This window comes from Fukomys damarensis, unplaced genomic scaffold (genome assembly GCF_012274545.1).
Source record: "Fukomys damarensis isolate Sample0158 unplaced genomic scaffold, DMR_v1.0_HiC HiC_scaffold_14, whole genome shotgun sequence".
Lineage (NCBI taxonomy): Eukaryota > Metazoa > Chordata > Mammalia > Rodentia > Bathyergidae > Fukomys > Fukomys damarensis.
This window is the reverse complement of record NW_022900926.1, coordinates 38,257,230-38,272,084: the sequence shown is the minus strand read 5'-3', so window position 1 is coordinate 38,272,084 and position 14,855 is coordinate 38,257,230. Positions and strand designations below refer to the sequence as shown.

At 39.2% G+C, this 14,855-nt stretch overlaps 1 protein-coding gene across 7 annotated transcripts in view; it reads right to left on the bottom strand.

Moving 5' to 3' along the window:
- Pde10a (phosphodiesterase 10A) overlaps window positions 1-14,855 on the bottom strand; it is a 551,502-nt gene that overhangs the window by 33,887 nt on the left and 502,760 nt on the right. For all 7 annotated transcript variants that reach the window (XM_019205466.2, XM_019205465.2, XM_010610549.3 and 4 more), the window contains 2 exons: window positions 14,376-14,526; window positions 4,528-4,683 (listed from right to left, as the gene is read on the bottom strand). In XM_019205466.2, coding sequence (XP_019061011.1) covers window positions 4,528-4,683; window positions 14,376-14,526 — 307 coding nt within the window. The remainder of the gene's footprint in view (window positions 1-4,527; window positions 4,684-14,375; window positions 14,527-14,855) is intronic.

Genomic DNA, 14,855 nt, shown 5'->3' with positions numbered 1-14,855 from the left:
TATTATTGCAGATTAGTCACACCAGGGAAACTATTCGGTATTTACACATGTGTGACTTATTTATTTCATTTAGGGGTAAAACTTATTTGGGACCTTGCACTTTCAAGGCAGGTGGTGGAACCACTGAGCTCAGTCCCTGGCCCTTGAGTTGTGAGTATTTAATACAGGATATTCATGAAAAGCAAAAGATATAAAAATGAAGCTTCAATATTCAAAATGATCCTTAATATCTCATTAGGATATAGACTAAAATGATTTAATATTTCAGTAATAACTATTCTATCACAATTACTAAAAAATAGATGCTTTAGGTAAGAAGTTTCTCTAATTTCCTGTACGTCACTGCCCACACAAAATAATCTCCTCACTTGAAGGCATCCCACCTGCCTTCTCCACTTAGCCACGTAAGCCAGCTGCTGCAAGGAAACTGAGCCCTAGATGTGACTTGCACTTTCTAGTCTCCAAATGCTGCCCATTGCTGTGCCCACTCTGAATTCTTTTGAATCTGCTTCTACTTTCCATTCGCATCTCTGCCAATGATTACAGACCCAGAGGTGGGGCTACATTTATGGAGATGCGTATGGAGGAATGACTGTCCTCACCAACAAATACTACTGAGCAGGTAGAAAGCTAAGCTCATAAAGACAAAATTTCAAAGCAAAGTTAAAAAAAATACTAAGGTGTATGAATGTTTGAAGCGCTCAGAAGCCATGGAAAAGGGGCACGGTGCTGGGCCCCAGCCGTGTGGAGATGCCACAATATGACCGTGTGAGCTACTCTCTACTGAAAGTCCGCCCGGACTGTGCACAGTGGTGGGCCTCCATCTCCAGGATAATATTCCTGACATCCAGCTCAAAGAGCTAGCAAAACGCTCAGCAAAAGATAAATATGCAGGCTTATACTTTTGCAGGTGCTCTTATACTTTCCCATAACTTAGGCAGGATTCAACATTCCATGTTCCTTTAAAAAAAAAACTGTCCACTGCATCCTTCCCAGTGTGACCAAGTAAAGCTGAGACCACATCTGTAATCTCTCCATTCTGCAGCATGAACTAAACACCTGTGTCAGGCAAACATTGAAGATATGGTTTATCACACACCCCTACCCTGCATGTTGTGTTGCTGATCCAGTCAGTGGCATATTTTTAGTTTGCACAACCTATCCAGTAGGTGACATCATGAAAGTTGGCAAAGCTTTGATTCAAAGCCACCCAGACACATGTAGCTGTGATCATGCCTGATTGGGAACTATTTCTCACCATTGTATAGGGTATTGAAATGCATTATCTTTTATATCTTTTTCTGGAAGTACTGCAGATTAAACCTGGGGCCTTGCACATGGCAGGCAAGTATTCTACCACTGAGTTACATCTCCAGCTTATTTTTAAATTTTATTTTGAGACACAGTCTCTCTACATTGTCAAGGATGTTCTCAAACTTGCAGTCTCCCTGCCTCAGTCCCCCAAATACAGCTGGCATTACAAGTGTGTATCACAATGCCTAGTCAAGTGCATAACTTTTACCTGCCTGCGAAGATGGATACTTGCAGACCCACAATCATCTATAAAACAATGGAGGCACAGAATATCTGCAGAGACTAAGACAGGTTATCAGAGTTCTTCATATTATGTAAGTATTTATTGCTCTGTCTCGCTTTCTTGAGTGAAAGTTGTATATTTTTCTGTTATCCAAGAACACCTCATTAATGGGTCAAGTCTAGAGATGTCTTCTGGCAAGACATAAAATTGGCAGGACTTGGTACTGGGTTTCAGGGAGGCAGCTTAAGGAGGGGTAAACAATGAGTTTAAGGTCACCAGCCCTGAGGGTTAAGTGACAAGCTACCATCACAGGAGATATAAATGGGAAAATTATCCAAGGAAAAGTAATGAGCACAACACTGGCCACACTGAATGCAGAGTTCAAATGGCTGAACACAAAAGTCTTGCTGAATACTTGGCTAAAGTCTTTGAATGCACTCTGAGAATCCTTCAGATGAATACGAACCGGAAGGGTCACCCAGGTTCACAGAAGGGTGGACCTGCCTGGCAAGGCCTCACTCCAGACTGCTGCAAGAGGGCAAGGGCTTGCCTTTTTTTTTTTTTTTTTTTTTTTTTTTTTTTGCTTATCCCTATCTTTCTGGAGCCTAAACAAGTGTTGGTAAATAGAATGTGCTTACTGACCGGTTTGTTCTGCAATAGAACTTCAGGAGAATGTGAGAATAAGCATTTAGTGAAGGATTAACAGCATAAACGCAAAACAGCTAAGGGCACAGATATTATCAGAAAAGGAAGGAGCTGTCTCCCAAACACTCTGGCCCACACAAAGCAGGTCATTTATACCTTGGCGCACTTTTCCCTGCCTCACCTCCTGTGGGAGGGGGTGACCCACTTCCATTTACAAATCATTTTTAAATTCTTGCTGCAGCAATGCCCAGAGCATCTCCCCAGCTTCCCACCTTGTCACAGTTTTAGCACAGTTTTAGCACTTTACCTTTTACTGAATAGGGCAAATGTGTCATTATTGCCATCTCACCAGTGATTGGAATCCATTCCCTACTCTCTGCAGTCCAACTATTCTTCAACAACACTGAGGATGCCAACGGCTTACCTGTTTGAACTGAATTTACTGCTATGAATTCCTATTATTCCATCCCCGTCATTTTAGGAATGCCTCATCTGTGATCTATAATTTCCAAATTTTCACACTGGATCAGCAAAAATGGAGTAAACCATCCTGAACCTTCTTCATATTTGATGACAACAACGGGTCAGGTCTTCCTATGGACCTTCTCCATGCCCATGTGTAACTGTCTGTTGTAACTGTTATGCAGTTGGGTTATTTTTTATTCAACCTAGTGACAACACATTTTACAATTCTGGTCTACTTCAAAACTAATTCTATTGCATTTAGGATGGCCATTTTGTTTTTTACAATTTTATTTTATCGGTCGTGCTGGCAGAACATGAGTTTACATTCATCTTCATGCTATGCTCACGTATGCAACACATCTTGAATCTTTTGTATTTCCCTCGCTCTTAACCTATCTCCTTCCCTCCACCTGTAGATTGCCTTTCCCCACTTTCAGTATTAATGTTATTAGTAATTTTAGCTTTTAAAATTTATTAACAGATTATAATGCTAGAAATGTTTTTAGAGTCAAATATACGAATTCATTTAGGATTTGGAACCTTGACTAAGTTGAGTCCTAATTTTAGGCATCTAGATGTCATGTCTAGCATTTATCCTTCAAGCTGTACAAATAAATCACTTCAAATCAGGAGTGAGATCAAAATACATGCAAACTTTCATGAAGTTCTATGATGTCCATCTATTTCACAAAGCGCACTTTAGATGTATTTATACACAAACATCTTAACCCTGCTTTTATTCCAATGCATGCTTGTATCTGTGGATGCACGTAAGCACCCATCCAAACATGTGTCATTTAGAAAAGAATGGACGGGAGATTATCAGTGTTTATTGCTTTAAGGGATGGAACTAGCCCACGAGCAAGTGCAGTGTTCAGCTACCAAGTGTTTATGGCTTGAAGATGACTAAAGTAACTCTGTATCTAAATCGTCTTTCGCTGTTACCCAGCAAACAATTAAAACTATCAGTAACTAGACATTTATCTTCTTGAAACCGAGGCAGGAAAGTTTTGCTCGGTTTTAAGAAGGTTTGAGAATGCATCGCTTCCAATTACTTGCACAGTTAGGTCAAATGAGAAGACTCTGCAGAAGCCTTGAAAAAGTGGAAGGGAGGAAAACATCCCTGGGTACACAGTGCTCATAGTGAGACATGGCCTCCACAGACAGAACAACTGTACCGCAAGACGAAGACTTTCTACTCTGCAGCCTGCTCACAGCCAGTCACTGCAAGAACTTCCCCACACAACACTGAAAGTTTAAGGGCCTTCCCTTAGACATACCATCCAAAGACCTACAGAAGTTTCTCTTTCTACTTTGAGGTGCTGAGAGTAAAAAAATATCAGAAGTTCTCAGTGATAGCATTCAAGCATTACGACATAATGGCCACCTTGTTCGGGGAGTCTGAGAAGAAAGTTTTATGGACAAGGGAACATTTACATCTTTCTAATGAGCTGAGATCTGCCATCACCTAGATCAATCACCATGAATATCTTAAAAGCAATAAAATATAAAACAAATCAAGATAAAAGGACTTCAATGTACATAAAACCTTTCATTATAAGATTTACAGTTTAGTATATTCTGGTTCAAGAACATGACAACAATAGAATTAAAGTAAGAGAAATACACTTTACCTTAGAGCATCATACAATGCTGATATAAAAAACACATGTGATTGCAAAATGTAGGCATTCAACATTTTATAAAGGCTTCTTTATCTCAATCCCCTTAACTATTTAATTATGACTACAAATATACGGTATACAATGAGATGCAGCTACTGTTTTCAAAGCAAGACGTAAAAATGTCCTTTTCTCACAAAGGGTTACTACTGCCTAGGCACTAAAAATATACGGTTCACCCACGGACAACCAGCTCACCTGCAGGATGGACACCGTCTGGGAGAAGTGGTGCTGCTCCATTGTGGAGGTGGAATACAGAGCTGCCAAGGGGTGGTCGAACTTCTGCAGATAGGTGTTGCTAAAGCCTCTGTGGTCCAGGTCATGACACAGGCAAGCGATCAGCAGTCCTTTACGCTTAAAAAGAGACACAGATATTTTCAAAACAAAGTAAATATGAAGAAACTGCATATCACAGTAATTCCGCCAGTACTATATCCAACCCCCTTGGGAATCTTTGAAATGTTATAAACTGGACTGTCGAATCATTCTTGAGTTTTTCTGCTCAACTCTAGGAATGGATACAGGAAGTATCAAATGCTCTGAAGAATTACAAATCAAGCAAATCTGCACCAACAAGGATCAGGTTCACATCTTCATTCAAAGATCTAGGTGTGTTCAAAGTCAATCGATGCTATTGCCATTATAAACAGAGACTATAAAAATAATCGGATAGCATGCGAAAATGGGATAGAAAATAAGAAAAGAGTTAAAGGGGCTTTGAGGAGGTAGGATGAGAATTAAATTAGGTCAGAACAGAAGCCTCTGGAAGGTCAGATGTGAGCCAGGCTGTGAGAGGGAAGGAAGCAGGTGCAGGAGAAGGTCCTGGCGGGCAGAGCACAGGACAGCAGGCTGAGAGAGGCACAATGATGCCAGGCTGTGCGCAGAGCAGGCGGTAGTTACAAGGGTCTCAGGGTCTGAATTGAATCACGGCATCTTCAGCTGCAGGGCCAGCGTCTAACTAGCATTTTTAAAAGGTCATTCTGGCAATTCCATTAAGAACAGATTCTAGGACTGACAAGAGTGACTGGTGAGAGGCTTTTGCAGCAGTCAAGGCAAAAATATAATGGAAATTCATAAGAGGATGTTTATAACAATGGAAGCCGCTACAATGTGATTAACATCATTGTCAGGCAGAGCCAACACATTTTTTGACTATCTGACGTCTATGAAAAGAAACCAGAAGCATGGGGGTCAAGCATATTCCCAGGTGTGTGGCTCTAATATGTAAGGACTAGAAATCCATATGGAGATGCCTCAAAGAGCTGGGATTAGAGGTTCCATTTGACCCAGCCATCCCTCTGCTGGGTATCTTTCCAAAAGAATTAAAAGAATCCTATCACAGTGATATATGCGCACCCATGTTTATAGCGGCACAGTTTCTAATAGCTAAAACTTGGAAACAGCCCATTTGCCCATCAGTTGGAGACTGGATAAAGAAGATGTGGTTTTTCTATAAAATGGAATACTACTCAGCCATAAAGAATGAGAAATTAGATTTATTCACAAGAAAATGGATACTTATTGAGGATATACTCCTAAGTGAAATAAACAAGTCACACATGTATAAATACCAAATAGTTTCTCTGATGTGAAAAACTATAATGGTACATAAGATCCTAATGGCATAATTAACAATGTGAAATAGGAAGAAAAGGGTTAAAGGTGTAGGGGAAGTGGGAAGGGTAGGGGAAAGGTAATAAAGGAAAAGAAAAAATATGAGAAAATACAAAATGGAAATAAAGTATTTGTAAATAGGGAAGGGAGGAAGGGGTGAAGGGAGGGCATGGATAAAAGGAAAAAATGAGAACCAAGACCTGTCATGTAAAGGTACAAGATCCCAGTGATGAAGGTAACTGTACTGTATACCTAGAATGTACCAATAAACTTAATGAGGAAAAGAAAATGCACAAGGATTACCACTCACTGACTGAGAAAGCTGTGGTAGACAAGTGTGAGGAGTCCAGGTGGACTGAGAGGAGATGTCTGGCAATGATCGACAGAGATTTTTCAGTTGACAACTGACTGTGTCTAAAGCTCTGGAGACAGCCTTAACTTGAGAAAATGAAAAAGTGGCACTGAGGGCCATAGGATTTGAGAGCTACCAGTGTTGCAGTCTAAGGAGAGAAGAACTGAAACGGTGAACCCGTGAGCACTTCAGCTTTGAAAAGTCCGGGGAAATGGAAAGAATCCGAAAAGAATGCAAGGCTGGAGCAGCCCACGTGATCTCAGAAAAGTCAAGAGTTCCAGGTACCTGGAGCTATTCAGTGAAGACACTGGATGGAGAAGAAACCTTAAGCACCAGCCCAAATGCTTTGGGATGCTGAGATCTGAAGTCTGATCAGAGTTGGTTTCCGAAAGACAAGGAAGAAGAGGTTTAGGAGGGAGAGAGCAGAGCAAGCAATAGTCAGGTGAATGGTGCTGAAAAGAAGAGCTAAGAAACAGGGAGGTACCTGTATTGTAGCTAAACCAAGACAGCAAATATCATAAGGCAGTTAGACAAGGCCAGCCCTCAGTATAGAAAACAACTGAGACACTTTTAGGAAAGGGTCAGGATTCCAAAGAAAAGAACCACTACACTCACATACTTCCCCTAGGGATGATAGGTGCCCATCACCCTGGGTGGGGACAAAAACCTCCTTATCCCATTCCTTCCAGAGAAATCTTTGTTATGTATAATGTGTGTTTGACTAGGTTCCCCATTTGATTCTCATTTAATCCATACTACCTGATTACACTTGCTATATTCTTATTGGTTGATCAGTTTTGTCCCACCTCATGATTCCCATTGGATCAATATTACCTAAGCGGCTATACTTGTAATCAATCTTACTAGTTCACTGCAGTTTTTTTCCACCATGAACCAGCCTCACCTTGCAGCTTTGCTTTAAAAAACACTTGAGAAGCTGGGTGTGTGGGCAACCCATTTTCTGGTCCCCTTCTGTCTCTCTTAGAAGCTATCTTTCTCTCAATAAACTCTTCCTATTATTTTTAAAAATAAATTTTATTTTATCCCATTCCCTCCCTCCCTGTAACCCAAATTCTTCCTATTCTTAACCTCTGTCATTCCTACAATATATTCTTCAGTTTTAGAGAAAATGAGCTTGGTGTTTCCATTATCTAGCAGGTTGGACATCATTATATTTCCCTTATTTAAATTATTTTGCTTATTTGGATTACTTGGTCCCTTACATCATTTGGAGGTCTTCCACAGAGATGACTGGATAGAACTAAAAGTTTGCTTTTGTTTCATAGATTCTAAGTTTCTGGTTTTTTGCTTAATAGATCCTAACTTTTTTTTTCAAATTCTGTTTCATGTCTTAGCCATTCTTTTCTTTCAAAGACTCCGGTCTTTTGTTTCGTAGATTTTGTTTTTTGTTTTATAAATTCTGGCTTTTGTTTCAAAATTGTCTTAAATTTCAGGTTGTATATCTTAAGTTTCTGTGAATTGCTTTTATCTTATGATGCATTGTCTTTTGCTAAAATGACATTTTAATCTTGTTTTATATATGTTGCATTTGGATTTAGCTGCTGAAGTTGCATTCCCTTTTCTGTTAGACAACAGCCCCAGGGAAAAGGGTAGTGTTAGATTACCACCTAGTGGAATTTAGTGGTATCTACAAGTAAATATAAACATGCTTTAGAATGGGTTTTTAATCTAGTTTTTATTTAAGAAACATACATTCCTATTAATAGATCATGGGACCATCCACCAGTTAAGAGACAATAGGTCAGTGACCATTCTTAAGTGTTGGGGGACAGGTTTTACCCCAAAGCCAAAGTAGAATACAGAGGTGTTGATTATGATGATGTTTCACAGCTGCAATCTGTTAAAAGAAAGTGGTCAAAACTGCCATATGTCCAGACTTTCTCTGGATTGAGAAGTATTCCTTGCCTGTGTTCAAAATGTAAATGTCAGCCACAGGAAAGTCAGACACTTGGCCCTAAGACATTCACTACCCCTGAGCCTGAGGCTACTGCTTGCCCTTTAGAACCTGAGGACAAGGCTTCCAAGGAAACTCTAATCAAAACCTTGCCCACCACTACTGAGTCTGAGGCTTCCCCTCTCCACCCTTTGGGTGCTGAGGGTGGAGCATCTAGGCCAGCTGTAATTAAAACCTCTATGGGGCTATATCCATCCATAGTTAATTTGTTCAGGCCCCTCAAAGACGACAGCCCTTACAGGGAGGAAGAAGGGATAAATGAGGGGCTACTTTGCATTTTTGTCTTCTTTACTCTCAGTGATCTAAGACAGATCAAGTGAGACCTAGGAAAGTTTTCAAACAACTCTAATACATGCAATGAGGTCCTTGGAGGACTTACTCAGACCTATGAGCTACATTAGAAAGATATTTACTTTTATATAAAACATTGATTTCTAGCATCCATTTCAAAACATCAATTGATAAGCAGTATTATAAGCTGCTGCTACATTTACAGATAAATATTATCTTAATTTAAAAGGTCAAAAGATGGGCAGCCAGAGGAATAGCAGATGCCTACTGCAGTACAGGCAGTCCCCATACAAGTCCCACTGGCCTGCCAACCAGATGAGAGATTCGAAGACACTGTCAGTCATGTATTCTCAAATGTGTAAGAAAGAAGAGAATTAAGCTCTTCAGTTATTTTACATTGTCAACTATTTATCGGGAAAAAGATGAGGACATCTCTAGCTCCTGATTCAATAGGAGGAAATACTACAGTTTTTCCCAAATCACAGTCTTACAATATGTAGATGATACCCCCTGGCATGTATCCCTCTCAGAAGAGATCTCTAGCCAAGGCACCTGTGCTCTGCTAAATTTTCTAGCAGGTGAGGGTTATATGGTTTCTAGATCTAAGGAATATCTTTTCAGCCTTGAGGTAAAACATCTGGGCCTTACCATATCTAAGGGGACCCCCCAAAGACTGGAGGAAGAAAGAATTTAACCAATTCTATACTCTAAGGCAGCTAAAGAGATTCCTAGGACTTACAGGCTTTGTCATCTTTGGATAGCAAGACATAATGAGATTGTGCACCCCCTCTACCCGATTATAAAGAAGCACAAAAGACAGATACCTGCATTTTAACTTGAAAACATGATCCACACTTTCATTTTCTCTCTCACTCTCCCTCAATAGGCTAAAATTCAGCCATTGAGGTTCTTTAATTCTAGGTTTAACTTTCTGCTTGGCAATGCAGTTAGAGTCAACCATAGCTCTTGTCTCTAGAGACATGTTCTGCTAAAGATTAGAAATCTCCTCTGGGAAAAGTTCTAGATCTTAATTGTCTTCCTGCACCTGAGATGGTTTGGATTTAGTCATTTAGAATTATCATGCCATACTTTAGAGTCACTCTTCTGTACTTTCTCCATTCCCCTGACCCTGAAAAATAACTCAGTTTTCAGCAGTGTTTGGTTCAACGCAATTCCCTCCTCCGTAGCTGCTAGATTTCAGGACCAAGCTTCCAGAATGGTAAATTTCCCCTCCCTGGGATCCTTCCAGTGTAGAGCTGACCTTTACTTATCTGCGGGCCATATTAAAAAAATAAAATAAAAAACAACTAGTACAGGGCCCAGGATTTAGCTCACTGGTGCTGCTGCCTGCCTGGCAAGCACAAGATCCCCAGTTCAATCACTATACAAAAAAAAAAAAAAAAAAAAAAAAAAAAAAAAAAAAAAAAAAAAAAAAAAGAAACAGAACAAAACAAAACAAAAACCCACAAAACTAGTATACATTTAATCCTGAAACTTGTCAAAAATAAATATAGATAAAAGTTTAGTCCAAGTTTACCAGCCTTTCAACCCTTAGGCAAAACTAGAGATTAACTCCTCTTACTCCCCCTACCCCTTCAAAAATGACCCTATTATTCCACAGGATAGATGGACTGATTTTTAGAATACATGTAAGTTCATTGCTAGAACAAGGCATTCCTAAGGAACTTCACTAGTTTAATAGCAGTTTTAAACAAAAACAAATATTAAAGAATACAGCCTCAGTCCCGAGAGGACTGACTCTCTTATCAGGATGTCTCTCCAGGACATCCTGACAGGCTGTCCACTACTATCAGAGATATGCTATCCAAGGCTCCAAAAGGAAAGAAAAAAAAAAAAAAGGCCTATAGCTAAGTATGGTCCAAAGGTTACAGGCAAAACAAGAAAAACTGTCATAGATAGACATCTGCAACAGGACAGATTAGAACCCTGTTTAAAATACATAGCTCTAAAGGGTGCCGCCTAGTCTCTTTCTATAGCCAGACCTGGCTTACACACCCACTCCTAAAAATAGTTAATATTACCTTTTATCAGTCTGTCCCTCTAGAGGAGACAATTACATGTGGCTATCAAACAGCTATTTTGACCACCAGCAGTGACTATCCAACAACTATGGCTAGCAAGCAGCCATGAGGACCCTCTATAGCTACATATTCTGATCAGAAAAAACCTCAGCCCAAGTTTCATCTGAAAATCTGTCTTTGCTTTCACAAAGGTAAAAGGCTTTATTCCTTCTGATTCTTATTATTGACTCAGTTAATTGACTTACAAAAGTTATGACTAATCTTATTATAGCTACAGACCTAAAAACTATAAAAGAGTTATTATAATTAGACTTGGACAAATACATCTTAGTGCACTTTGGTTTTATAAACAAATGGTCTTCTGTTTGTTTGTCCATGTCTGTCTAATCTATCTTGCAGTTCTTTTGTTTGAGCTCAACAATTTTTTTTCACCTTTTTGTATTTTTAAAATATTTGCCTGTAATTTAAAGTTAACTTATAGATAAATGTCTTTAAAGACAATCTACTTCCCTCCAGGTTGCCACCTCATCAAAATGATGTCAAGACCGATTTTAAAAATGCAATACTTAACTGTGGTCTGTGTATAATAACTCAGAAATCTTTCACTGGTCTAAAGTAATGTGTTAATTGTTACAATTTGGTTCTCACAGGTCATCTGAAAATTTTTTAAGATAATTAAATAAAGACTTTTAGTTTTATAACAACTACTAGACAAGATTCCTCTTGATAAATATGGGAGCAGTTGCCTGGAAATATTTCTCCAGCCTTTATTTATAAAGGGGACTCCAATAATTTCCATAACCTTATGAAAAATATACCCCAATAAACACTACTAAACATATTATTGTGATATGCTTACATTGGTCATTGTTAAGAGGTTAAGATTTTATGAGAAAAACAATAAATAAAAATAAATTTTTATTAAAAGATGTTCTTGGGGGCTGGGGATTTGGCTCAGTGGTTCTGCTGCCTGCCTCACAAGTGCAAGGGCCTGAGTTTGATCCCAGGTACAAAAAAAAAAAAAGAAAGAAAGAAAGAAAGATGCTCTTGGTACAAAACTAATTTAAGGGACAGAGTTTCGTATAACTAATGATTTTCACTTTTGCTAATTTTATGGTGTACTAAATGTACTCATGCTTTCCAAGTGTAGAGGTCTTCCATGATACTGTTTATTACAATAATTTTTTTGACTCAGATACCTTACTTTCTCTTGTGCTCCAGCTACTATGATAAGAGGTACATGTCAAACCAGCATAAGATCATCAGTTAAATAATAGTTTTTATATGATGTGTATGTTATTTGCATCACTACAGTTAGAGGTGATCAGATACCAGTCCAAATAATGTCACATGCTAAAAATTACACACTAAAATTACAAACTTCCACATTTATAAGCTGGTACATTGTTCTTAGGTGACATCCTATTAAAGAATAACAATTTAGATGAGAGGCTTTTTTATGTGTGTCGTTTAATATCTTTCGATCATATAGAGATGTTTGACTAAAAGGCTATTCTATACTAAGATGTACATTGAAGTATGTCACAAAGATAATGTCATTATGATTGTCATGCTAAAATACTATGTGTGGCTCTTGATCTCAAGTTTTCTCTTTAAAGCTATATAACTGATGTCTCAACATTCTACAGGTATTTGACTACTAAATCAACCATGGATGATAAAAAAATAACAGTCCTCTACTTGTACTTTATATTTCAAAGGTGCTTAATGTCCATTTAAAATTGTAGTAGTTAAGCTCACTGCTCCTCAAAAACTAAAGCTTAGAGACCAAAACTAGAAAGTTAACTGGACTAAGAGGACAGCTAATATTTTGTGGCCCTGGCCTGCCAAGGTCAACAATGACCCCAGGAGGATATGAGGGAATCTTTCCTACAGAATCCTACAACTTTAGTGAATCACCAAACTTGCCTGAGCAGGGAGATTGCTAGACACCAGAGAACAAAAATCAACAAATGTATAGTATGCCAAAGGAGGGAAACATCTCCCCTGCTTTCACAGAAAGCAACATGGTCAAGCTACTTTGTGAATCATCCTGAGGGCTGACACTATAGGAGCTAAGAGGCTCTACGCATGACTCCAAACTAATGCTTGTGAAGACTTAACTGACGTTGGTAGAAAGCAAGAGATTAATTTTGATTGACAAGGGTCTCGCTTTAACTTGTCAGCACTTAAACACCCAGTAGAAAAGTATAACTAAAGATATTAAGTCAAGGCTATAGTAATAAAGCAAGATATAAAAAGGGGCTCCAATTGCTGACCCTTCTGGCAGTTTCCCCCTATATCAGTAGCTGACCACTCTTATGGGTCACTAAACTCCTAACTTCTTACAGCTAAATCTAGAGAGACTTACAACAAAATATCAAACTTGTAAACTTTATCAACAAAGGGGTCTTAAGTGCTAGTGGGTTACAATCACAATTTTAACAGTTTCTAAATGTGGCTCTCTCCCCAAGCTGCCTTTCCATTCTAGTGTTCATGGTTTTATTACACATGCTATAATTTCTTGAAAATTTTATTTATTCTCTCTTAAAGTCAGCCAAACTCCAAGCGACCATAGAGACAGAACCAAAGACAAACGTGCTAGACACCATTTACAGGGATCCACCAGATCAACCTTATAAAGAAAGCTCATAACTGCTAACATGATTCTATCTGAGGCCAATTAGGTTAGCTCTCTAGACAGAAGCCCTTTCTGAAATCTCCCTACATTAACCCTTCTCAGCTCGAAGCAGTTAAATAGAAACTACACCCCTTCTCCCTTAACAAGACTTAGGGATACTTCTTCAGAGCGGGTAATATTTTAGACAGCTAAGCTCCTTAGAAAATATTATAAAGGCAGTTAGGCAGGGATGGATGGATCCTCACCGTTGAGACTCATTTACTAAAAAGTCAGAATTCAAAAGAGAAGAACTACCCACATACTTCCCCTGGGGATGAAGAGCAGTGATTGATATTTAAATAGGTGTCAATCACCCTGGGTGGGGACTAAAACCTCATTACCCCATTCCTTTCAGGGAAATCCTTGTTAGGTCCATGTATGTGACTAGCTGCCCCAGTTGATCCTCATTTAATCAATACTACTACGTAAGTGACTATACTTGGTATAATCTTATTGGTTGATCATTGTTTGGTACCACCTCACAATTCCCATTGGATCAGTATTACCTAAGAGACTATACTTGTAATCTTACTAGTGGACTATAGTTTTGCCCCATCTTGAACCTCACCTGGTGGCTTTTTGCAATAAGACACTTTTGAAACATGAGGTGGGTGGACAACCCACTTTGCAGTTCTTCTGTCTCTCTTAGATAGAAGCTATCTTTCTCTCAATAAGTTTTTCCTATTCTGAAAGTCCTCTGTTCCTAGAATTCATTCTTTGATTTTAGAGAACACAAACTTGGGGGCTTCAGATATTTAGGTTTCAGATATACAGGGCACATGAGCAACAACAGCAAAAATTCATTATTACATCTTCTCAAAATATTTACACTTTAATTGGGAATGAAGACTACAAAAATTAGGGCTTTCTTGAGGGATATTTTAGTGAGGTTGAAATTTCGGTATTCACATTTCTTAAAATATAGAATTTGCTAAATGCTCCAGTACTAAAAATGTGTTTCTATTAATTTGCTAGACTAAACTTTGTCCTGGTATAACACTCCACAAGCCCATGTTGCACATGTGCTCCAGAGGTGGAAAATTCTATCCACTGAGACTGCACAACACAGGGGAGCAAGGCTCCAGCACCCACCTCAAGGTCAGTGAAGAGCCCGTCGTTGTTCTGGAGGATGGCGTACATACAGTGTGCCACCGTGACCGCATGCTTCCAGTTGTGGTACGGCACTCGCCGGTAGTTTTTCTTCACAGACATAATAAAACGGCACAACTTTTCAAGGTCAAAACTGTGTGGAGAAGAAACCATTATGGGCAAGGCCAGCGGAGCAGCACACCCCCACAGGAATGTCCTCCAGCTGAGGTGCACATCCACCTACTCCACCATCACCCCCAGGTACAAAGATCCCCAGACTGAACTCAGGAGCCCTGCACACTCACTTGCCTAGTTTCTATTCTGATGTATGTACTCAGAATCAGCAAGCTGTCACCCATCATTTCCTTACATTTGTAAGCATCTCCTCCATGCCCCACAGTGCTCAAAAGGCACAATTCAGTATCAGCCTGCCCAGGGGTATTTGGAGCTTATTTTTCCAAAAAGCACACTCAGATTTTATAT